Source organism: Schistocerca americana, chromosome 4 (assembly GCF_021461395.2).
Source record: "Schistocerca americana isolate TAMUIC-IGC-003095 chromosome 4, iqSchAmer2.1, whole genome shotgun sequence".
NCBI classification, from domain to species: Eukaryota; Metazoa; Arthropoda; class Insecta; order Orthoptera; family Acrididae; genus Schistocerca; species Schistocerca americana.
The window spans coordinates 275,708,203-275,735,209 of record NC_060122.1 but is presented as its reverse complement, the minus strand read 5'-3'; the positions used below and the strand labels follow the sequence as shown (position 1 = coordinate 275,735,209).

Genomic DNA, 27,007 nt, shown 5'->3' with positions numbered 1-27,007 from the left:
TGTTTAGCCACAAGAGGAGGGACTATGCATGTTGAGCATCAAAATATTCACATTGACAGTACAGTAAAACCCTGACAAAATCCTAAATGTTTGGTAAAAGAGCCTCTTTCCCCCGCAAACAAGGAAAACATGTAAGACAAGAAACACATATGACACTACAAAATACAGTAACAAGATGAATATTAAATCTGAAAGTTATTAACAATTTAATTTTCATGTCAACTTCGCATCCAAATACACCATGAAAGTGTGAGGTTCGGTGCATTCTATTCACAATAACAATAATTAGATAAAATTCAAATTAAATTATCTAAATATTATAAATATTTATAATGCTTTATAGCTTATACCATACCTGCTGCAGAGCTGCCAGCAGTTTGTCACCCTCTTTGACAGGGCTGCGCAGCAATAACACATACGCTGAGTGCTTGAGAAGTGGAATTATACTAAGAAAAATTAGCACTGCAATAAACATGGAACAGATTGGGTCTGCTATGTACCAACCAAACTGCTGTATTAGCAGAGAAGAAACAATCACTCCAACACTACCAAGTGTATCAGCCATTATGTGGAGGAAAACTCCTGAAAACAAAAATCAGCAAATAACTATAAACTTGTGGACACATTAGATATGGTACCCAACAACAAAGCATCCAAATAAACTGCTACAGAAAGAGGTTTGCACCAACATTCTGAAGACGGCGCTCATAGTAACATCAAAACCTGGTCAATTTGACTTAATATTTGTGACTGAGGGCTTATTTGTTCTAATACGAGGGCTATCCACAAAGTACATTACGTTTTGGAATTAAAAATAAATAAAGTATTGGAAATTTTATTATTATATACAGATGAAAGCCACACTTAAATACTACTTTTCTACATAGTTGCCATTTAAATTAAGGCACTTATCGTAGCGATGGATAAGCTTGGAAATTCATTCGTCGTAAAATTCGGCCGCCTGCGCCTTCAACCACGTGGTTAATCAGTAACCCGGTAGAAATACGATTTTTGTGGATTTCCTGGAAAGAGGCACTACAATAAACTCTCAAAGGTATTGCCAAACTCTGCACAACCTCAGAAGAGCAATACAAAACAAGCGCAGGGGAAAGTTGGGCTCAAAGATCTTGCTGATTCACGACAACACCCGGGCCCACACGGCAAATGCCACTCGTGAAGTTCTCGAATCTTTTAAGTGGGAGTTGTTTCCTCATCTGCCGTACAGTCCCAACCAGTCACCGAGTGACTTCCACTTATTCACAGCAATGAAGAAGTGGTTGGCTATGCAGTGTTTTGATGACGACGCACAGCTTCAAGAAGGCGGCCGAATTTTACGATGAAGGAATTTCCAAGCTCAGCTATCGCTACAATAAGTGCCTTAATTTAAATGGAAACTATGTAGAAAAGTAATATTGAAGTGTGGCTTTCATCTGTATATAATAAAAAAAATTTCCATACTTTATTTATTTTTAATTCCAAAATGTAATGTACTTTGTGGATAGCCCTCGTATAATTCTGACACAGTCACTGAACCTTAGCAGCTATGTTCAAAGTTTTATGATAAGTATATGATTTGTCTGACACCTAATGATCATTGTAAAATTGTATGGAGGTAGATCATGTTTTAGGACAAATCAATGTACAGATGTCACTGCTTCTCATCACTATTGAGTGTAACTCAAGGGTTATGCGGTATAGAGAGAGCATCCTCCAACCTACTGTCCAAAATCAGTCAACCTTTCATTGATTGGTCTGTGTTCCAAGAAAATAATGCACTGGCACACTATGCCCAAAGAGTGTGACGGCTTGAGCAGCAATTTATCAACCACCTTGTCGACAGCATGGGCTGGAGAAATGTGACACTGTGTGTTAACCATAAGTGGATTCTGGTTTTCACAGATACACACTTTCGAACAACCTGCCTTTATTTTGATTATTGTTTTGTTTTTATTCCTGGCATGCTGTGACCCTAAGCCCACTTAAGTTCACAGATTTGCAAATGGTGCAAAGATTTTTTTGAGCAGTTTACATGGCAGCTAAAGACATATCCTTATTTGTATAATGAAGAAATTTGAGAGTCATATGAATTTTTTTAAAGTATATGTGCTATTCATGTAACAATTGTTCAGCAACTCAACACACTAAACACCTCACAGCTCTGCAAAATATGTGGTTCCCTAGATTTTTGAACTGTGGATTATTTTCACCAGGAGAAAAATGAGTACATGTTAACCAGCCTAGATGCGATATTATCATATTGGCATTGTGTGGAGGGAAAGAAGGGAGGAGGGGATGAGCAACAAGGAAGGAATCTGTATGTGTGGTGTCTGTTCTTTTGGACATGCCTGAAAGAACAGACACCATTTTTGATTCAGTGGACATTATATATATGTGACATAAGAGAAACTAAGACCTCAGGCGCAATTGGGCACTGAAACAAAACCAATGTTGCCAAGTGGATATTTGTGGTGAATGAGACTCGAACCCAGATTCCCACTTTATGCGAGTGGTCATCGTAATCACTTTGGCTGTCTGACCGCACTTTCTGTTCAACCTAAATTCTCAACTTGTCATACACTGAATATGAAGTATCCCTGCCCATTATCCTACACACACTACACACGTATGTGCAAGAAGTTGAGAATTTAGCCTTGACGGAAAGGGTATTGGGGTAGCCAAAGCAGTTAAGACAAACACTCAAGTACAGTGGATTCCCAGCACAAATTTTCCCTTATTGCCAATGGATTATTTCAATGCCCAATTGTGGCTGACATCTGAGTAACTGTTCTGTCATTTATACATATGGCCACTGAATCAAAAATGATATCTATTCTTTCAGACATGTCTGTGTCTCTCTTACATCCAGGAAGGAATACTTGGGTTTAATTCTCCACCAATGATGAGCTTGGGCTGGACAGGGCAGGGGAAATAATCAATGCTGTCCTGCACAGGCACCATCCCAAAATTTACCTAAATCAATTTACAGAACCCACAGAAAACATAATTATGATGATCAGACTCTTGTTCCTCTGAAATGTGATTTCACTGCCTTAACTATTGTGGCATGCTACTCATTGTGTGTGTGTGTGTGTGTGTGTGTGTGTGTGTGTGTGTGTGGATGGATGGGTGTGGCAAGGTGAGAGGCAGGGGGGATTCTCTAGGCACAGAGGCTAGGATAATATTGAGAAACCAGAACATTGCTGGTTTTTGGACAAATCCTTCCTCACAGCTAATAGAATATACACTGAAGAGCCAAAGAAACTGGCGCACCTGCCTGATACTGTTTAGGGCCTCTGCAAGCACAAAGAACTGCCAACTGCAGCCCTGCAGCCAAGCGACTAGCGCGAGGTTTGGTGTTCTCGTAAAGATAAGTTATTTTAGATTATAAAACACATAGATTAGTACTGATTACGTGGTAAATAAGTGTATTAGTGTGCCGTTTAAGTGTACCATTAAAGGTTTCATTTCTCATTACGTAATATAGCAGAAAACGCGAAAAGACCGTACAGTCGTATTTTCTGTTTACGTTCTGCTGCAGCAAATCTATAGAATTTCGTTTAGTTGTTCTTTGCTCTCTCCAGCAATTTAACTTAGCGTACCTCTTCATTATTTAACTAGCATTTCCGGAAAGTAGCGTAAAGTTTAACTTGTTGTTTCAGAAACTTTGCACTTTTGTTTTTGTTTACACACAGTTGCGTATAGGCCAAATTTGTGTAACCATATTTTCGTGTTTATCTGTAATTTAACTGACTTATTCTTAATAAATTATTACGTTTATCATGAGTGAAAAGTGCTTGACTTGCCGTAGAATTGTTAGGTCGGGGCTTTGGTGTGATGGGTGCTGTAGTTTTTTCCATGTGGGTGACTGTAGTGGCGTGGGAATAGGGGAAGTAAATGAGACTCATCAGTGGTTTTGTAGGATTTGTAGTAGAGATAGGAAGATACTGGAACAGGAGAGGAAAATTGCTGCCCTTCAGGCTGAGTTAGACAAGGCCAGGGGAGATCTTGACAGGTTAAGGAGGGAGAAGGGTAAAGAGAGGTGGGAAGTGGCAACAGGCAACAGGAGGAACAGGCCTAGAACTTTGTCTGACAGCTTTATGGTGAATGTGGAAAATAGATTTGACCTGTTGCTTCAGTTAGAAGCTGGTGAGCCTCAAGCAGTTACAGGTGTAGACAGGGCACAACAAACTTTCAGCAGCAAATTGAAAAGTAAGAATGTAGGGAAATCAGTAAAGAGAAAGAAAGTGTTGTTGTTAGGTAGTTCCCATGGAAGAGGTGTTGGCCAACTCTTGCAGGATGAACTAGGGTCAGAATACCAGGTCACCAATTTTTTTAAACCTAGTGCTGGTCTGGAGCAGGTGACAGAGGATTTAGGATCACTTTGCAAAGATTTCACTAAGGAAGACACCGTGGTTATAGTGGGTGGGGCAGGTAACAGTATTGACAGAGATCCTGGGTACAGCATAGAGTGTGACCTGGCGAAGATTGCATCAGCATCGAGGCATACCAGTGTTGAGTTTGCATCTGTTCTTGGGCGCCATGACCGACCTCATTTGAACTCTTCTGTCAAGAGAGTTAATTTGGAGCTGGAACGGCTGCTCATGTCGGGTGCGGGGTCACACATTGGTGTGGTTCATGTTGATTCTGTCAGTAGGTGGGATTATACTAGGCATGGCCTTCACCTCAACAGGAAGGGGAAGGGTAAATTGGCTGGGGAAATAGCAGGAAAGTTAAAGGGGGGAGGCACTGTCATGAGTGGTAAAATACCAGTGGTTATAGGATTCAGAAAAGACCCTTTTTTAGGGTAGGGAGGACAGAAAGAAAACAAATTTTAAGAGAGGTTAGAACTGAGACAAACCTTCAGTTTGAGAAAGAAATCAAAAAACATAATTCCAGCTTATTACATCAACATAAACAGCCATTGGTTAAGAATTTTCAACTGTCAGCAGATATTTTAACTCCATCCAATTTTAAGTCAGTCAATGTGAAATGTCAGCTATCTTTATTGCATCAAAATATTCGAGGACTGAGAAATAAAATTAATGAATTAACTATCTGCATAGATGAATTAGAGTCTTCAAACCCAGCTGACATCATCTGCCTCTCTGAACATCATGTGACCACTGGTATAGAACTTTTAAGTGTTACAGGGTTTAGGTTAGCATCTCACTATTGTAGATCAGAAATGGAGAAAGGAGGAGTTGCCACATTCATCAGGAACTGCCATAAATTTAAGAACATATACATTCATAAATTTTGCCTAGAACAGCATATGGAAGCATGTGCAACAGAATTAGAATTTCACAAAAAATCTTTCATAATATTAAGTGTATATCGAGCACCTGCAGGTAACTTTAATCTGTTTGTAAACCACCTTGAAGCTGTACTGGCCCATTTAACAACCAAAAACAAAGAAATAGTGGTTGCTGGTGATTTCAATGTAGATTTCCTTAAAGACTCTCCCAATAAGAACCTATTTGAGTTAGTAACACTATCATTCAACTTAATTCCCACAGTAAAGTTCCCCACTAGGATAACCACTTGCTCACAAACAGCCATTGATAATATCTTTATAGAAAAGTCAAATGAACAAAATTATATTACAAAACCAATAGTCAATGGCCTCTCAGACCATGACATGCAGTTCCTTCTGTTAAATGTTAATACTGAACAAGATATAAAATCTGTTAAATCTGAGCTCAAGAGGGTAATCAGTAAGCCAAAAATTGATTATTTTAGGACACTCCTCAGAGACATTCACTGGACTGATGTTTACAGTGCTCATGGCATGAATGAAAAATATAACATTTTTGCTAATAAAGTGCTTACCTTATTTGAACACTGCTTTCCCCCAAAACTTACCAAGGTTAGAGCAAAGTCTACAAAGAAGCCATGGATTACTCGAGGAATAGGGGTATCTTGTAAAACAAAAAGAAAACTGTATCTGTCAATCCGAAACATTTCCAATGTTGATGCTATAGCACATTATAAGAAATACTGCAAAATATTAAAGACTGTAATACGGATGTCAAAGCAAATATATTACAAGGAAAAGATAGTCATATCAGATAACAAAATAAAGACAATATGGGATATAGTGAAGGAGGAGACCGGTTGAACCAGACATGAAGAGGAACAAATAGCATTAAGAGTAAATGATGCATTGGTGACAGATGTGTATAGTGTTGCAGAACTTTTTAACAAACATTTTATAACTGTTACTGAAAAGATGGGGTTGTCAGGTTCGGTAGATGCTGCTATGGATTACCTTAGACCAGACATTTCAAGTAACTTCCATAATATGAATTTGACCCTCACTACCCCAACAGAAATAATGTCCATCATAAAATCTTTAAAATCAAAAACATCTAGTGGGTATGATGAAATATCAACAAAGTTAATTAAAGAATGTGATTCTGAGCTAAGTAACATATTAAGCTATCTGTGTAACCAGTCGTTTATCAGTGGAATATTTCCCGAATGGCTGAAATATGCTGAAGTTAAGCCACTGTTTAAGAAGGGAGATAAAGAAATAGCATCAAATTTCCGTCCAATTTCACTGTTGCCAGCATTCTCAAAAATTTTCGAAAAAATAATGTACAGTCGTCTTTATAACCATCTTATCTCAAATAACATACTGTCAAAGTCACAGTTTGGATTTCTAAAAGGTTCTGATATTGAGAAGGCTATCTACACTTACAGTGAAAATGTACTTAATTCATTAGACAAAAAATTGCAGGCAACTGGTATATTTTGTGATCTGTCAAAGGCATTTGACTGTGTAAATCACAATATCCTTTTAAGTAAACTAGAATATTATAGTGTAACAGGAAATGCTGCAAAATGGTTCAAATCTTATATCTCTGGCAGGAAACAAAGGGTGTTATTAGGAAAGAGACATGTATCAAGCTATCAGGCATCATCCAACTGGGAACTAATTACATGTGGGGTCCCACAAGGTTCCATTTTGGGGCCCTTACTTTTTCTTGTGTATATCAATGACCTTTCATCAGTAACATTACCAGATGCCAAGTTTGTTTTGTTTGCTGATGATACAAACATTGCAATAAATAGCAAATCAAGTGTAGTCTTAGAAAGATCAGCCAATAAAATATTTGTAGACATTAATCACTGGTTCCTAGCCAATTCTTTGTCACTAAACTTTGAAAAAACACACTACATGCAGTTCAGAACTTGTAAGGGGTGTCCCAAGAGTATATGTCTAACATATGATGACAAGAAGATAGAAGAAGTGGACGGTGTTAAATTCTTGGGATTACAGCTTGATAATAAATTCAACTGGGAGGAGCACACCACAGAACTGCTGAAGCGTCTTAACAAATCTCTGTTTGCAATGCGAATTTTGTCAGACATAGGGGATATAAAAATGAAAAAGCTGGCATACTATGCTTACTTTCATTCCATAATGTCATATGGGATTATTTTCTGGGGTAATTCATCAAGCCAAGCTAAAGTTTTCTGGGCACAAAAACGTGCAGTAAGAATTATATGTGGTGTGAACTCAAGAACATCCTGCAGAAGCCTGTTTAGGGAACTAGGGATACTAACTACAGCTTCCCAATATATTTATTCCTTAATGAAATTTGTCATTAAAAATATATCACTTTTTCAAACCAATAGCTCAATTCATGGAATCAATACTAGAAATAAGAATAATCTTCACAAGGATTTAAAGTCACTTAGTCTTGTACAAAAAGGTGTGCATTATTCAGGAACACACATTTTCAATAACTTGCCAGCAGCCATAAAAAGCTTAACAACCAATGAAATTCAGTTTAAGAGAAGCCTAAAGGATTTATTGGTGGCCAACTCCTTCTACTCCATTGATGAATTTCTGAGGAAAACCAACTGATTTGTATATAAGTACAACATATCTTCTGCACAATTTCAGTGCAGTAATGTGTTCACTGAAAATTTGTGTGTGTGTGTGTGTAAGTATAATCTAACTTCTGCACCATTTCAGTGCAGTAATGTGTTCATTGTAAATAAGTATTACAGTAGTTGTATTACATGTTTCTTACCTTATAAATAAATAAAAAACTTTTTTATTTTAAATTCAGTGCAATAGTATTTGTAAAATGACTCTTAGTGTTCATTAAAAAATGACGATCATTCCACTTGGGACCTGTGGAATGGTACATTAGCTTATTTGTTTTAGTTTAAATATTTGTCATGTATTGTTGTTTTTCTGACATGTTCCACATCCTGGAGGATCTCCTCACTACGGATCAATTGGAATGAAAGTAAATCTAATCTAATCTAATGCGACATTGCATGGACTCGACTAATTTCTGTAGTAGTGCTGTAGTTTATTGACACCATGAATCCTGCAGGGCTGCCCCCTAAATCTGTAAGAGTACGAGGGCATGAAGATCTCTTCTGAATAGCACGTTGCAAGGCATCACAGATATGCTCAACAATGTTCATGTCTGGGGAGTTTGGTAGCCAGTGGAACTGTTTATATTCAGAAGAGTGTCCTGGAGCCACACTGTAGCAATTCTGGACATGTGGGGTGTCGCATTGTCCTGATGGAATTGTCCAAAGGACATGAATCGATGCAGGTGGCCAGACAGGATGCTTACTTACATGTCACTTGTCAGAGCTGTATCTGGACGTATCATTGGTCCCATATCACTCCAACAACACATGCCCCACACTATTACAGAGCCTTCACCAGCTTGAAAAGTCCCCTGCTGACATGCAGAGTCCATGGATTCATGAGGTTGTCTCCATACCTGTACACATCCATCAACTTGATACAATTTGAAATGAAACCAAGCAACATGTCTCCAGTCATCAATAGTCCAATGTCAATGGTAACAGGCCCAGGCAAGGCATAAAGCTTTGTGTCATGCGCACGAGTGGGCCTTTGGCTGCTAAAGTCCATATTGACAGTGTTTTGTTGTATGGTTCGCATGCTGACACTTGTTGACAACCCAGCATTGAAATCTGCAGCAATATGCAGAAGGGTTGCACTTTTGTCACACTGAATGATTCTCTTCAGTCGTCATTGATCCTTTTCTTGCAGGACCTTTTTCTGGCCATAGCAATGTTGGAGATTTGATGTTTTATTGCATTCCTGATATTCATGGCACACTTTTGAAATGGTCATACAGGAAAATCCCCACTTCATCGCTACCTCGGAGATGCAGTGTCCCATTGCTTGTCCACTGACTATAACACCACATTCAAACACACTTAAATCTTGATAACCTGCCATTGTAGCAGCAGTAACAGATCTAAAAACTGTGCCAGACACTTGTTGTCTTATGTAGGCATTGCCGACCGCAGAGCCATGTTCTGCCTGTTTACATATCTCTGTATTTGAATATGCATACCGGTACCAGTTTCTTTGGCACTTCAGTGTACATAATCGTGGACAACTACAACGTCCTGGCTGACTACACTGTGCCAGCACTTGATGTTGGCTGGGTTGGGGAAAGGTGACTATCACTGGAAGGATGTGGCAGCAGGCACACAGGATAGGAATAAGGCACAGATGAGCTTTTTCTGGCTCCAAGCAAAGGGAGTTGTATGTGGCACACAGTGATGTGAAGAAGTGGATTGGGTGTGAAAACAGAACAGAGGAATATGGAGACTATAGAGAGGAGGGTGTGGGTGCAGGATTTGTGAAGTTCAGGTCACAGGTCAGGATTGGAGATGGGTATGAGGCAGGAACTAGCAGAGACTGAGGAGGGGTTATGGGATTGGAGGATGAGTTGTCAGATCTATTCCAATCCACATAGCTCAAATAGGCTGGCGTTGTGGGAGCAGGAACCAGACAGTACATATTGTGAAGCAGCCTTTGAAGTTGAACATGTCACGCTCAGCAGTATCTTTTGCCTCTTGGCCACAGGCTGGCAGTAGCCACTCATTCAGAGGACAGATAGTTGTCCACCTAAAGTTATGGCTCCCTTGTATGACCCTGTCCGTAACAGCTCTTGCACATGGATCTTCCACAGGGATATGACCTATGTTTCAAGGACTTGGTAGTAGATTTGGTGTAAGGATGGAAAGGGCATTTCATAAACTTAGTAGATGGTGGAATATCAATTTCAGAGGGGTGGAAAGGATTGTGAATACAATGTTCCACTTTTCTGAGCACACTGAAAAACAATTGAATTCCAGTGAAGGATACCATCACATTATTCCTATCTGGGTGGTACTGGATGTTGAGGGGAGGCAGTGCTCCTTTGCAGTTGGTTCACTGGGATCATACAATGATGTAGGGGAAATCAGTCTGCATGTTAGATCTGGGAGGTATTAACTGTATGTGAAAGGCATAGTAAGAGCTTTATCATTCTGGGCAAGTGACTTCTCAGATGCAGCATCCATGGGTGGCCAACTGTTTGGGAAAGAGGTTTTAGTGTGCAGGAAATGGAAGCTATAGTAATGCAAGTGCCATTGATGGTTAGTGGACTTGACGCTGGCAGAAGTTTGTATGGAGTCACTGGAAAGGCAGAGGGCTGGGCTGTGGCTGTGGATGACAAGGTGAAGTATATGGGAGAGAAGTTGCTGAGGCTGTAGAGAAATGAGAATAGAGTGTCTTGGCCCTCGGTACATATCATGAAGATATCACAATGAACCTGAACCTATCAAGCGGTTTGGAATTTTCAGCGTCTAGGAAGATATACTCCATATCGCCTATAAATAGGTTCGCATAGACTGCCATTTAGGTACCTAGGGCTGTGGCGTGAATTTTTTATTTTAATCTTTCCTTAAAAGGAGAAGTAGTAATGCTTAGGGATGTAGTTTGTTAAGTGTATGAGGAATGATGTGGTAGATGGACATGGACATGACAGATGTTAGTATAGAGAGATGAGGCATCAACATTGATGAGCAGAGACCCAAACGATAATGTATTCTTGTGTCTGTTCCAATACCATAACAATAACATTTATGGAATATCCCATTGCTGCTTGAAGGAATATGGACCTATTAAAACTGAAATACATGAATACTGTGTATTTCAGGAGTTAGTTTTTTTTTTTTTTTTGTTTTTTTTTGTGTAACAATATTTTCATATTGAAATGTTATGACCAACTCTCCTACACTGGTAATGCTCACATGTCAGCTCTGAATGAATACCATTTGAAAGTAAAGCAGTGATTTTACAGCCATACACTTTGCAGTTGTTGATGAATCATTCACTGGTGACAACTGAAATTTCACTGTATGTATAGCCTTTCACAGCCATTGTCACTGTCAGTAATTTTTTTAAGGGTATGTGACTCATTGTCAAAATATAAAATTCTCCGAAGTTTTGGTCACTGTTGCAAATGGCTGTAACATCAGAGAATTTTACGTATTGGCAATGCAGTCACATACTCTGAAAGATTTACTTACTTACTCAATAAGCAAAACATCCTGAGGAAGGCCATTTGCAATGGTAACTGAAATGTTGGAGAAGTTTAGATATTGACAATGCTGTCAGATATCCTGAAAAATTTTATTGAGACTGAAATTTCATTAATATCCTTTTAGATTGTGGTTTGTGAGTTGAGATACTATAATTACAAAACATTATTTTATATGGTATATGACATGAGTCTAAGTGCTAGTCTGCAATTAAGAGATTAGTACAGGAGAGGAAATTGGGACTGACTGCATCAAACAGTTCAGAAAACTGATGGGTGGAAAAAAGGATCATCATAGTTTACAATTGGAAGGTTTAAAAATAATCAATACCAAACAGTGTGAAAGATTATTTGTAACTGCTGTAGATATTTTGGGAATTCTGGAATTAACAAATGCATCTCCACAGTTTCATTTGGTTTAATTTTAATGCAAATTTAGCTTTATTTCATCACTACACCTCATTTGCAGATAATACTGCATTTAATTTCAGTGAACTGGTGGCATATCTCGCTTTACAGTCATTGTTTATCTTGTTGCTACCAGAAAAACAATCAACTGTTTAATATCAGAAATTAGTACTGTACTCATTCAACAGTAAAGATTACAACATTAAATATTGTCTGTTCTGTTAACAAATTTGGTTGCTTCAATAAATTTTAAATTTGTTTTTTTGTATTAAAAACTTCAGATGAAGACTTTGTGCAATATTTCCTACATATGCATCTTTATCTGTTTTCTTTCTCTCTCCTTCCTCTCTGAAAGGCAATTTGTAGAAGCTGGATATTTAACTTTTTTGTGTGTGCTGATGTCAATAATCATTGTTAATACTCGTTTGTAAGTTTGGATTTTGAACTTACACTAGTATGATAGATAGTCAGACATGCAGAATTCTTGAGAGGATTCAGGAGGAGAAATCTTATTTAGCTTCTGCCCCATGTCAAGCTAATTCCATCAAACCAAATTTTACTAAAAATATTTAATACAATCTTTTTTGCTTTACATTCTATACCAAATGGTATAGGGCCCTATTATCGAAACTGAAGAGCACATACATGAAGATGAGATGGGAGATATGATGCTGCATGAAAAATTTGACAGAGCACTGGAAGTCCTACGTCGAAACAAGGCCCCTTGAGTAGACAACATTCCATTAGGACTACTGATAGCCTTGGGAGAGCTAGCCATGACAAATTCTTCCTTCTGGTGAGCAAGATGTATGAGACAAACGCAATACCCTCAGACTTCAAGAAGAATATAATAATTCCAATTCCAAAGAAAGCAGGTACTGACTGGTGTGAAAATTACTGAACTATCAGTTTAATAAGTCACGACTGCAAAATACTAACACAAATTCTTTATAGAAGAATGGAAAAACTGGTAGAAGCTGACTTTGGGGAAAATCAGTTTGGATTCCATAGAAATGTAGGAACAAGTGAGGCAATACTGAGCCTACAACTTTTCACAGAAGATAGGACGAGGAAAGGTAAACCTATGTTTCTAGCATTTGTAGACTTAGAGACAGCTTTTGACAATGTTGACTGGAATATTCTCTTCCAAATTCTGAAAGTAGCAGGGGTGAAATACAGGGAGCGAAAGGCTACTTACAATTTGTACAGAAACCAGATGGCAGTTATAAGAGTTGAGGGGCATGAAAGGGAAGCAGTGGTTGAAAAGAGATCGAGACAAAGTTGTAGCGTGTCCCCAATGTTATTCAATCTATATACTGAGCAAGCAGTAAAGGAAACAAAAGAAAAAATTGGGATAGGAATTTAAGTCCGGGGAGAAGAAACAAAAACTCTGAGGTTTGCTGATGACATTGTAATTCTGTCAGAGACAGCAAAGGACTTGGAAGGGCAGTTGAATGGAATCGACAGTGTCTTGAAACGAGGATACAAAATGAACATCAGCAAAAGCAAAACAAGGATAATGGACTGTAGTTGAATTAAATCAGGGGACGCTGAGGGAATTAGATTAGGAAACGAAACACTTAAAGTAGTAGATGAGATTTGCTATTTGAGCAGCAAAATACCTGATGATGGTCAAAGTAGAGTGGATATAAAAGGTAGACTGGCAATGGGAAGAAAAGCATTTCTAAAGAAGAGAAATCTGTTAACACTGAATGTAGAATTAAGTGTAAGGAAGTCTTTTTTGCAAGTATTTTTATGTAGTGTAGCCATGTATGGAAGTGAAACATAGATGATAAACAGTTTAGACAAGAATAGAATAGAAGCTTTCTAAATGTCGTGCTACAGAAGAGTGCTAAAGATTAGATGGGTAGATAATGTAACTAATGAGGAAGTACTGAATAGAACTAGGGAGAAAAGAAATTTTTGGCACAACCTGACTAGAAGAAGGGATCCATTGGTAGGACTCTTTCTGAGACATCAAGGGATCACCAATTTAATACTGGAGGGAAGCATAGGGGTTGGGAGGTAAAAATCGTACAGGGAGACCAAGAGATGAATACACTAAGCAGATTCAGAAGGATGTAGGTTGCAGTAGTTACTCGGAAGTGAAGAGGCTTGCACAGGATAGACTAGCATGGAGAGCTGCATCAAACCAGTCTTCGGACTGAAGACCACAATAACACCAAATGGAGTCTGGTTCCAAATTGTATCACAAGATGCAAAAAATGTACATCCAGTATCCCATAAAAAGAAGAATCTGTTGTTCGTCTCCTGATTTTTGCATGTGAAATCTCACAGTCCTTCCGATCCTGAAATTTTGTACCCTACTTGCAGATGCATTATACAGGATAAATGTAACATGCCATGTGGTAGCATATACCACCAGTGGAAGATAACATCATTGCAGATGATAGCAGATCAGTGACTGGTGCATGGTTCCCACATTTTCATAAGCGATGTGCAGTGATAACTGAATTAATCATCCCTAACCATTATCTTCTCCAGAGTCCCTTAATAGACTTTCAGATTTTGTCATTGTGATACAAGAGTCTGCATAGTTCTCCACTGATATTTAGCATGTAAGTATGCATATTAATGCCATTTTGTCTATTGTTATATGATGTTAATCATTTCACGACTTGAGAGATTGCTTTCTAAGCTAACCAGTGGGTTCGGCGGATCAAGCTAATAATCTGGTATAATATACAGATGTTGGCCTTAATCATGTGTTCTACATCTACCTAATTACTGTGCAATTCACACTTAAATGCCTAACAGAGGGTTCCTCAAACCACCTACAGACTATTTCTCTACCGTTCCACTCTCTAACAACATGTGGGAAAAATGTACACTGAAATCTTCATGTACAAACTCTGATTTCCCTTATTTTATTACAATGATTATTTTTCCCTATGTAGACTGGCAGCCGTAAAAGTGTTTTCACATTCAGAGGAGAAAGTTGGTGATTGAAATTTCATGAAAAGATCTTGTTGCAACAAAAAATGCCTTTGTTTTAATGATTGCCACCCAAACTCACTTATTAAATGTGTGATATTCTCCCTTATTACATGATAGCACAAAACAAGCCACCCTTCTTTGGATTTTTTTGATGTGCTCTGTCAATTCTATCTGGTAAGAATCCCAAATTGGACAGCAATACTCTACCAGAGGACAGACAAGCATAGTGTAAGCAGTCTTTTTAGTGGAACTGTTCCATCTTTTACGGTAAGTGTTCTATCAATAAAATGCCATCTTTGGTTTGCCTCCCCCATAACATTATCTATGTGATAGTTCCAAAATAAGTTGTTCGTAATTGTAATTTCTAATTTTTCAGTTGAACTGCTAGCCTTTAAGTTTGTGTGATTTATTGTGTAATCAAAATTTAAAGGATTCCTAGGTATTTAGTTGAATTGATAGCCTTTGAGTTTCTGTAATTCAAATTTAAAGCATTTACCTTATTCAGAGTCAATTGCCACTTTTTGCACCATACAGATATCATGTCTAAGTCATTTTGCAATTGGTTTTGATCTTCTGATGATTTTACCAGATAGTAAATGACAGTGTCACCTGCAGACAATCTAAGAGGGCTGCTCAGATTGTCTCCTAAATCATTTATACAGGTTAGAGACAGCAGAGGACTGGTAACATTTCCTTGCGAAACACCACATATCACTTCTGTTTTTTTCAATGAATACATACTGTGACTTTTCTCAGAGGAAATCATGAATCCAGCTGCACAACTGAAATGATGCTCTATACACACGCAATTTTATTGGAGGTCTCTTGTGAGGAATGGTATTAAAAGCCTTCTAGAAATCAAGAAATATGGACTCAATTTGACATTCCTTGTTGATAGCAAATAAAGAGCTATTGCATTTCATGAGAAAGATACTTTTTTAATCTGTGCTGACTATGAGCAACAGACCATTATCTCAAGGTGTTTCAAAATGTCTGGGCACCGTATGTGTTGCAAAATCCTACTGCAACTTGATGTAAGTGATACAGTTATGTAATTCATCAGATTACTTATATTGCCTTTCTTGAGAGCTGGTCTGGCTCGTGCAACTTCCCAGTCTTCAGGCCAAGATCTTCTGTCAAGCAAGCAGTTATATAGATATACTAAGTATGGTGCTATCTGCTTACTTTGAAAGGAACATAACTGGTATACTATCTGGACCAGAAGACTTGCCTTTACCAAGTGATTTAAGCTGCTTCACTAATCTGAAGACATTTACTTCTTACTCATGTGGGCATCATAAATCTTTGTCAGCATACAATGGACAGCCTAGGCAGTGCCTGGAGTGTGCAGTTTACCCGTGACATTCTGTGGTACTACCAAAACAGTGTTATTTCATATGTTGTGCTCTCACAAGTCTATCAACAGTTTTGGCATGGATAGCTTTGACCTTTTGGGGTTGTCAATTCACAGTAAGTTGTTACAAATTGATGTGAGTTTCTGGCCAATATTAATGCATAACGTGACAAGTACAGTTCTCTGTTCCATGGTAGTTTACGCAGGGCCCAAGGGTTCAAGGCCCATGTGGTACTGAAAGATACACCCAAGTTTTTTCATGCTTGTCCTGTCCCTTCTGCATTATGGGACTACGTTGCCACAGAGTTTCAGGACAGTGACATTATCAAACCAGTGTCGGCCAATCTGCTCGGGAGATTCTGCCACCCCCTTCCCCTTTTTGTTTACAGATTCAGCATGCAGCAACCCCACTGTCATATTTGCAGATGTCGCCTCTAGCAGCATGTTTGTCTCCACAGGGGAGACACCTGTGGGTGTCGACCTGGTGCCGCCACCAGTGCTGCAGTCATGCTGTGTCCAACTCTATGTCCCACAGTTGGTCAGGTGGTGGTGGCTGGTATAATTTCATGTGATGCTTCATTTTGGCCCATACATTTTTCAATGGAGTTCAAGTCTGGCACTTGATCAGGCTAGTCGATCACATCAGTGGCAGCCTATTGTGAAAACCAACGCTGAACGATTCAACTGCTAAGCAAACCAGTGTGTGGTCTTGCTGGAATTGGCTCACTCCACTGGGGTAGTGCATCCTCATTATTGGCACCATAGTATGTTTCATGATGCGTACACACTGACCTATGGCGTGATGACTATAAATTTAATGAAGTATCCCTGCCCCATCACTGTTCATCATACACCTGTCTGTGGTGCAGTGTGTTATCTTGTTCAGTATCTCTCAGCTACATTTGTGCTATACTTGCAACACATCAACAAACAGTATAATGTAAAGAGAATATGGTATTGAGGTGATGCAAAGCCAAATTAATTTAGTGTAATTCCAGAGTATTTAATCACTGCCACGCACCCACCACATAACTATACAGATTTATCCTTACTGAATTATTTTAAATCAAAGAGGAGCAAACTTTTCCAAATATGTAAGGGGCAACAGCCCCCTGAAAAATAGATATTTTGATTGGGCGGGGTTTAAACTGAAATCACACATTATCAAAACACTGTATATGGGCCTTACACACTACAAACTGGCAACCCTTCTCACAGCAATAGTGTACCAGTGGCCAAGCCTCAAAGATGTTACATCAGGAGACAGCAAGCTGCCCAAGCCAACAGACCACCAGAGGTCACTAGCCCCACAGACCTGTTTGCCTCCATATCAATATGATCGCATATAGTTCCTCTAGTAACTGTGTGAAGCCTGGGTAAATAGGACAGTGAAAAGCTGCTCTGAGGCATCTTCTGCCGAGCTCTGGGCCGGATGCCGGGTGTGTCCACAGCTCTTCAATCAGAATCTTGATCAGGACCTTTGCTACATATGACGCCATGCCACACCAGCTGCCATGGACTGAGGGAGCTGCCAGTGTCAGCCTTGACCATCACTAGGACTTGGCCTCTGCATCGGAGACAACCAGGAACATCAACCTTCACAGCATTATTTTGTTCTACTTTCAGGTGAATATTAACATTGAATGTTTCATCATTATGGCCTTCAGCCCAAGTTTGGACTTGGGAAAAATCGGTGCTAATCATGAACTTTCTCAAACTATTGTACTGATAAACTTTTCTCCAAAGGAGGAGTATTTTGGTTTATGTACTTCCCAATAAAACTGCTCTACATAGTTTTCCTGGTCTGTGTTCTCACTGCAGCTCAACTGGCAGAAGACTTAGCACAAATAGCGCTTCTAATCTTTCTATTAATGAAATCAGATAACAAACAGTATCATGTCCACATTCCATTTGCTGTAACTCTGGTAGAGGACTCATAAAAAAAAATCTTCTTTGCCTTCATTAATAAGCTACAAGCTGAAACTTTCCCATGATGAATGACATTCAGTGTAATTTTATGTTTCAAATAGTAGGTGCCATGTTGCATCTATGAACAGCTAGAAACATATCCAGGCAGATTTTATTTACTCAAGTAATTGCAATGCATATGAGTTAAGCAGGAACATCAGGGAGGGTCTACTAGCATGTACTTCTCTCCATCTACAATTTAACTCCTACAAGAACTTCATTTTGTGAGTGAAGACTTTTTAAAAATGAAACTACAGTCTTCACTCTCTGTAAGATCTCACATAAAAAAGAAAAGAATTTCCTAAATTACGTGAATTGCTAATTTAGAGGTTATTAAAACTAAATTTCGTATGAAGCAATCATCAGCACTGAACTGAAAAACCACAGTTTAGACAGAGGGGCTTAAAATAATCTTAAAGATAAAACATTCAATCAAAAAATCTTGAATATTTACTTGCCTTCCATGTTAGCATTATGTGAATGACTGTGGAAACCTGCTGCATGACTATGTTTGTGACCATGCTGATGATCATGAGAATGTGAAGATCCATGTCTGTGAGAAGTTTTAAATGTGTTGTAACAAATAAAAATAAAACTTTAACTCTAAACTAAAATTAAAGAGTGGCGGAAGAAAGTATTAGCCCTCAGTTTAGTGAGGATTAGTCTGATTTTAGTGAGGATTAGTCTGATCACACTATACACTGAGGTGACAAAAGTCATGGGACATGTCCCAATATGATGTTGGATCTCCTTTTGCCAGATGTAGTGTATTAACTTGACATGGCGTGGCATCAATAAGTTGGAAGTCTCCTGCAGAAATACTGAGCCATGCTGCCTCTACAGCTGTCCACAGTTGCGAAAGTGTTGCCTGTGCAGGACTTGATGCACAAACTGACCTGTTGATTATGTCCCATTAATGTTCGGTGGGATTCATATTAGACAATCTGGGTGGCTAAATCATTAGGTCAAATTGTCCAGAATGTTCTTCAAACTAACTGTGAACAACTGTGGCCCAGTAACAACTCCATCCTTGTTTGTGAACATGAAGTTCATGAATGGCTGCAAATGGTCTCCAAATAGCTGAACATAACCATTTCCAGTCAATGATCAGTTAAGCTGGACCAGAGTATTGAGATCATTCCATGTAAACACAGCTCACACCACAGTGGAGCCACACCAGCTTGCACAGTGCCTTGTTGACAACGTGGGTCCGTAGGATCCTGGAGTCTGCACGACACTGAAACCCTGCCATAAGCTTTTACCAACTGAAGCCATGAATCATCTGACCATGCCATGGTTTTCCAGTCATCTAGGGTCCAACTGATATGGTCACAAGCTCAGGATAGGTGCTGCAGGTCATGCCATGTTGTCAGCAAAGGCACTTATGTTGGCTGCCTGCTGCCATAGCTAATTAACACCAAATTTCCTGCACTGTCCTCATGGATATGTCTGTCGCATGTCCCACATTGATTTCTGTGGTTATTTCATGCAGTGTTGCTTGTCTGTTAGCACTGACTACTACACACAAACGCCTCTGCTCTCGGTTCTTAAGTTAAGGCCATTGGCCACTGCATTGTCCATGGTGAGAGGTAATGCCAAAATTTGGTATTCTAAGTGCACTCTTGACACTTTGGATATCAGACTACTGAATTCCCAAATGATTTCTGAAATGGAATGTTCTTTGTGTCTAACTCCAAATACCATTCTGTTAACTCCTGTCGTGTAGCCATAATCATGATGGATACTTTTTCACGTGAATCACCTGAGTACCAATAACATTTCCGCCAACACACTGCCCTTTTATACCTTGTGTACATAATACTACTGCCATTTGCATATGTGTGTATCACTATCCCACACCTTTTGTCACCTCAATGTAAGCTGTGTTTTCAAGTGAAGTACATGCTGGGAACAAGTTTTTGAATATGTATAGCTACAGAGAGCTGTCTGCTGTATCATTTGTTCAATCTTACTGTATTCAGGCTCTTGTCATAATTTAATCAGACATAACTATAACATGTAGCAACTCAAAATGTGCTCTTGTGGTTTAGCACTTTCTTCCACTGACCCCTTTAATTTCTCTACAAAGACATAGATAAAAATCACCAAAAACAAAACACATAAGCATTATTCTCCAAGTCTTCAAACACTTTAACTAATAATTATTTCAAGTAATGTATTTTTTTTACATTTTTATCACTCATATAACTTAAGCAAATTAAAATAATTACACAGTGTGAGAGAAACAAGTATGAATGCAAGTGAATGTTGAGATGTTTATATCAATCACTAATTGTTTTTGATTAAAGACTGGTTTTTTGCACTGTACCACTCACTAAATATTTGTAAGGTGCATCTAAAATACACATCCTTGTTTCCTGCTTGGTATTAAAATGAAATAAACAATAAAGCAGCATCATTAAGAAAGATATTGTGAAACTCACATTCAGTATAACAAGAGATGGTGTACATCATCGCTACAGATTACTGAAGCAAATTAGTCATTACTTAATGGTATCACAAAAAACTTACTTACCTCCAGACTACTTTTGTAAAAAGAAATATCAACTATCATGACTTCACTTTTCATAACAATATTCTTTGACATCACTGGCAGAACCACCACAGAAGCAGTAAAACAGTGACATTGTACACCAAACCCAAGGCTACTACTGTACAGTATTTGAACAAACATGGGTACTAACCAGCTGTCCACTTACATGAGTGGCCCCACAGTACTATGGCCAAGTGCAGTTTTCACCAGTCAGTGTCAAAGCATGGCACCTATATTCTGGATCCCCCCCCACACACACGCACAAACATAACAACATTCATAAGCAAATATATATTCCCATGACACACAACAGTGTAAATTACTTTTGCTTATTCATTTTCCAAACACTCAAATTGTGTTCCACAGATCCATCTCCACCCATGTCATGTATTTATTTTTCTATTTCCACCTCTTTTTTTTTATGTGGCCAGCTATGGACTGCATAAAACTTATGACTTATGGTGTTTGTTTTTCTTCCTTTCTTCCCAGTACTTCTTCATTTTCTCTCCAACTGCTCTCTCCACATCTCTCCACACTCTCTTGGGTCGAGGTTTTGGCTCATCTTCTTCATAGTTTGCGTTTTCTATCAGTAGCCTGAAGTGATTCCTGTGGTGTATTATTTCTTCTGTAACACCTATTTTGTTGGCATCTTTCTTTACTGCTTCTATCCATCCTACAGCTCTTTTCAGCTTACTAACGTAATTACAAATTTTCTTTATAATCTGTGTTTCTTCCAGTCTTTTTAAATGTCCATAACATTTTAGCCACTGCTTCCTCATTGTATCTGTGATCTTTTCTGTATTTTTGTATAAATCTTCATTTATCCTTTTAATCCAACTTTTTTCATTGTTTTTCTCAGGACCTAGAATTTTTCTTAGTATTTTATCTAAGCCCAAGTTGAAGAGAATTGGGGACAGTCCATCTCCTTGTCGAATTCCTGTTTTTATTTTGAATGGTTCAGAAATTTTGCCTTGAAACTTAAGAATCTTGATATTGTATTTGTAAGAATTTGTTCAACAAGTCGTCTTGTGTTTTTGCCTATCCCTGATTCATAAAGTATCTGGAATAGTGTTTGTCTAGAGTCGTATGCCTTCTTGAAGTCTACAAAAGTAACTACTGTATTTTTACTTTGTATAGCTCTCACTCTCAAAATTGTTTTTAAATTAAGAATCTGTTCGGCACATGATCTACCTTTTCTAAATCCTGCTTGATAATCTCCTGTATTAGGTCCTGCTTGTTCCTCTATTCTACTTAAAAGTGCTTTAGACAGTATTTTGTATGTTACTGGTAACAAAAATATACCCCTGTAGTTGTTGGTGTCTGTTTTATCTCCTTTTCTATGGAGAAGATGGATCAGTGCTTGTTTCCTGTCACTAGTTATGATTCCTATTGTATATTTGTGAATTTTCTGCCAGGTGGATAAGCCCCCTAGTTTCCACATTTCTGCTACTATCCCATACTCTCCTGGTGCTTTTTTTTTTTCTTCAATGCTTTGATAATAATTTCTTCTACTGTAGATGGTTCTGGTGGTGAATTTTTCATGTTGTGGTTTTTGAAATTGTAATCTGTCATTGGGCTCTTCACAATTTTATACATTTTCAAAATATTCAGCTAAAATTTGGCAGTTCTCTTTATTGCTTAAAACCATTTTTCCATTTTTATCTTTAAAATGTAAACTTGGCGACTGGAATCCTGTTAAAACTTCTTTGAAAGTGTTATAGAAGTCTCTAGTGTTGTTCCTTTTGAAGTCTGAATCCATTTCTTCTAATCTGTCTTTGTCATATTTTCTTTTCATTGATCTGATGATTTTTGCTGTCTTTTTCCTTTCTTTTTTAAAATCTTCCCAGTATTCATGTATCTTATTACTGTTCCATTTTTTCCATGCCTTTAGTCAATTGTCTATTGCTTCATCGCACAGGCTCGTGTCTTGGTATTCTTCGTGGTTGTCCCATTTCCTTAACTGACTCTAGCATTGTTTCTTTAATTTCTTCCCAATCATCCATTTTTCTTGTGTTTAGTATATCACAGAATCTGTCCTGATTTTGCATGAGAAATTTAGTGTTTACTGTTGGAAATATTCTTGGTTTTGATTTAAGTTGGTTTGGTTGGAACATGGTCTTTAGTTCAGTTAGATTATGGTATGAATCTATGTTTAGGCCCTTCCTCACTCTGACATCCAAGAATTCCCTGTAGTTCAAGTTGTTATTGCCACATGGTCCAACTGATATTCGCCTTGATTTGGATTAGGTGATCGCCCTTTTTTTTCTTTCTTGCAAGATTCCTGAAAAATGTCGACATTAGCTTTAGGTTAAATTGTTTACAAAAATCTATGAGTCTTTCCCCGTTTCTGTTGGTTCTTTCATTTGCTGGATAATCTCCAACTATTGATTTAAATTTTATTTCTTTGCCAGCTTGTGCATTAAAGTCGCCCACTAAAATTTTGATATGCTCTTTTGGTAATTTGGATGTTTCGTGTTCTAGCATTTCCCAAAAATCTTCCACTTTGTCAACATTTGTTCTGTTATGTTGGTTGATAAATGCATGTGCATTTATAATGGTGTAATGATTATTGCCTGACTTGAACATCAGATATGAAATTAGTTCTAAAATTAGTTATTGATTCCGTAAGTTGCTGTTTGACCATAAATGCTGTCCCTAATATAGTCGTATTATGGGAATTTTTAATGGCTGATTTTCATTTGTAGATCCTGTATCCACCTGACTCAAATGCATTTTCATCCAGGTACCTTGTTTCATGAAGTGCTAATATAAGTACCGGTATGTTGCGTTGATGGAGAGTGTCCATTAGGTGTTTTAGTTTTCCAACTTTCATAATTGTGTTGATGTTTAGAGTTCCCAGTAGGTGTTTTTTCTTGGGTCTTATCTTTGAAGAAGTACTAGAAAGCTCTGACTCTTCCTTACATGATGTTCTACGCTCTACAGAATTCAAAGGCCTAGTTGCACTGCCATGAATAGCGATGGAAGATTGGTTACTTCCTGGAGTAGTTTTCCTTTTGAAATTTACCATGATGTCTTAGGTTAAAGTTTAGTTTGGGGAAAGGTAGTTGAACTATTCCACGATAAAAATTCAAGCATTTAGCTTAGAATTATAAGTGCGGCCACCACTAACAGTGGGACAGATGCCTTTTGTAGCTGCCCACTGTGGGAACAGACGCTACAGTCTTGTGCTTTTTTACAAAAGCCTGTCTCTTCCACCAGTTCTGCCATTCTGATGATCTTCATCATCACCTTCACTGCCATTGAGGTCTTCACCGTTTCCCTGGCAAGGGACCCTCACAAGGCACTATCACCTGGGCCAGGTGAACCAAGGTTTGTTAACGAGGTGTAACTCCTCACCCTCCTCCACCTCAATTTTATATGTTTATTCTTCTTTTATCTCTTTTCCTTTCAGCACACATCACTCAGTTTCATATTCTGTATCATATGTATCACTTTCTGTAATAATTTATATTCCTTTCCCTATAGCGACTTCCCATCCTACAAGGATCCCTACTCCATCTACATACGTAAGTTCAGAATATCACCTCTATTCCTAGCTAAACTGATGCCCACATACTGTTTTTTGTCCAAACCATGAAATCTCCTCTCCACCTTCCCAATGGCCTAACCATAAAAATTCCCTTCTCTGGATATTACCCCTCCTTTCATCGTGACTTCCAAATCTTTGAATTCTATCAATCCCCATCCCTCACAACCACAATGCTAGAGGAACACATCACCATGGCAGAGGGATCTGTGAACCACCTTGCTCCCTCTGCAAAATGCTGTTACTATAGAACTCCAGTTAAGTACACCCCATCTCTCAAACTGAAACCTTTCCAATTTACTGGCATCCTACTTTCCCTCTGAGCACTGCTGTCATTCAATACCTGTCCTCCCCTAGTGAACTGCGATCAACAAACAAAACTCAGCTGTCAACATATGTTTCAAAAACCTCAATGCCAAAGGAGTTTCAGTCCTCTCCAAAGGCCTCATCTTTAACCCCACATCAAAAAACACTAATTCTGGGATTGCCAAAGATCTACACTCCTCTTCTTGATACTTTAAAACGAACACACTTTTTGCTACTAACCCCTTTGGCCAAAAACCAACATGGAACATTGCCTCTCCCATCTCATACCTCACTAAACTGCGACTTTCCCCATTCCCAAATAACCTCCCACTCCAATGACAGGACTTCCTTACCTCCAACTCTACTTTTCTCCTAATAACACTAACTCTTCATTGAACAGAATGGCTCTCCAAAACCTCAAGACAGACCCCAAATTGATCACCCTCCCTACAGACTTCACCACTGTCATGATAAATTGCAGTGATTATTCAATTTATGTATCTAATAATTATTTGACTCTTCCACAGTGATCCATCCTAGACGTCTAGCACAACCACAAGCCCATGCTCAAATTTATTTATTCCTCATACCAGCTACTCCACATAAACAAAGCTTCTTCCAGCCACAAACCTCACCATCCTTGAAGTCCCATTGTAGCTGCTTCATGTGCTCCAATAGAAAGGACCTCGACTCAGGTTGATCATCACATCCAAACCATTAGCCACAACCTAGGAGCCCCTATCAAAGACACAACTCACTTCCTTCACTGTCTCTCAACCACGTCAACATCATTACCACCTGGATCACTACTTGTCAATGTTGACACTATGTCTCTATAAAGCAACATCCCAATGTCTCTAGCCTTGTTACAGTCAAACACTACCTCTCTCAATGTTCTACTGACTCCAAACCCACAACATCACACCTTACACACCTGGTAAACGGATAACTAGGTCTTCTCTGAGGGGAGGATTTAAAAACAAATCCATGGCATGACCATGAGTGTCCACACGGCACCCTCCTACACCAACACAGTCATTTAGAAGAAAGAACAGAAGCCATATCAAACCCCCTTGCTTGGTTCAGGTTTGTGGATGACATCTTTACAATCTGGATCCAGGGCATAGGTACTCTACCTTCATTTCTCCACAGCTTCAACACTGTCTCTTATATGTAAATCTCCTAGTTCTCATCAGCCCAAGCTGCTGCCTTCCTAGATAGTGACCTCCATCTCTCTAATGGTTCTAACAAATCTCTGTCTATATCAAGCCCACTAACGATCAACAATACATCTATTTTGATTACTGACACCCCTTCCACATTGAAAAGTCTCTTCCATAGAATCTGACCTTGCTGTCGACCCAAATGAAAAGCCAATGGCAACCTGTGGCAGGAGCAGAGTTGGCTACCAAGTAATAGAACATGTTGCTGAGCTCAACATGCTCAATTTCAATGGCTACTGCATGAGCTATTCCATCTGGATCCCACTCTCACAATACCAGCTTCTCTAAGTTATGTTGTTCTCTCTACAGGTTCCCCCTCCTCTGTTCTGTCTCCCCCGTCATTGTGTGCCACATGTAACCTCCCCTGCCAGCAGCAGAGCAAGTTCACAAAAACTGCATTCCTATTCTCTTCACTTGATGCACCTACCTTTCAGTCATCAGTCACCTTTCCCCTCTAACCCCTTTCCCACTTTGTGTCTCCTTTCTCCCATAGACCACTTCTCCTGATACAAACGTCCTCACTCTAAAAATAGTACAATGAGGTCAGCAGGATGATGTAGTCAGCAGGCATGCAGGTGTGTGTGTGTGTGTTTTTTTGTTTGATTTGAGAGAGAGAGATAGAGAGAGAGAGAGAGAGAGAGAGAGAGAGAGAGAGATGTGTCTATTGCCCAATCAATACCTCAACTATGTGGTAGGTTGGTTACACTTAACTTTTTCCATTAAGTATATTCCACCAAGAACTTTTCATTAGCATAAATATTAAGAGTAGGTATTGTGCAGGGAAGGAAAAGTTGCACTATCTTATACCAATGTTTATACATGAGGTACTTGTATGGAGAGGGGGTAAGAACCCAACAAGACAAATTTTGTGACAAACATTAAAGTTATTGACTCTTCAGATCAATAACAGGCTAGCCGTAAAATTTTTTGTTTCACGTATTACTCGAACCAGATATTGACCATGATGAAACACAAGGTAAGTTTTCTAATGCACTTATAAGAAAGTTAATATGAAGTGAAAGGTTGGCAAAGGAAATGAACTATGATCTCTTGAAAGCATTTGTCTTTAAGATTGAGGACTGGTTCATATTAGATTGTCTACCTGTGTGCAGCATGACTGTGCTCAGTGTCGATACTCATATAGTGGCTTGTGCTCTTATTCTTGTGAACATATTTAGTGTTACTATCATCGGCAACATCACTTTTTTATTATTTATTTATCTTCACTCTTTGCTGGCCATAATTTTAGAACTGTAGCTTTGTATTGTCTGCAGTGCAACAATCACCTATTGCAATCTATTGTTGCGACAG

At 38.7% G+C, this 27,007-nt stretch overlaps 1 protein-coding gene across 1 annotated transcript in view; it reads right to left on the bottom strand.

Annotated features, from left to right (window-relative positions):
- The window catches only part of LOC124612426 (zinc transporter 5-like), a 261,950-nt gene that overhangs the window by 1,250 nt on the left and 233,693 nt on the right, over positions 1-27,007 (bottom strand). The window contains exons 11-12 of the mRNA XM_047140632.1: positions 18,525-18,619; positions 356-582 (exon numbers count right to left, since the gene is read on the bottom strand). Coding sequence (XP_046996588.1) covers positions 356-582; positions 18,525-18,619 — 322 coding nt within the window. The remainder of the gene's footprint in view (positions 1-355; positions 583-18,524; positions 18,620-27,007) is intronic.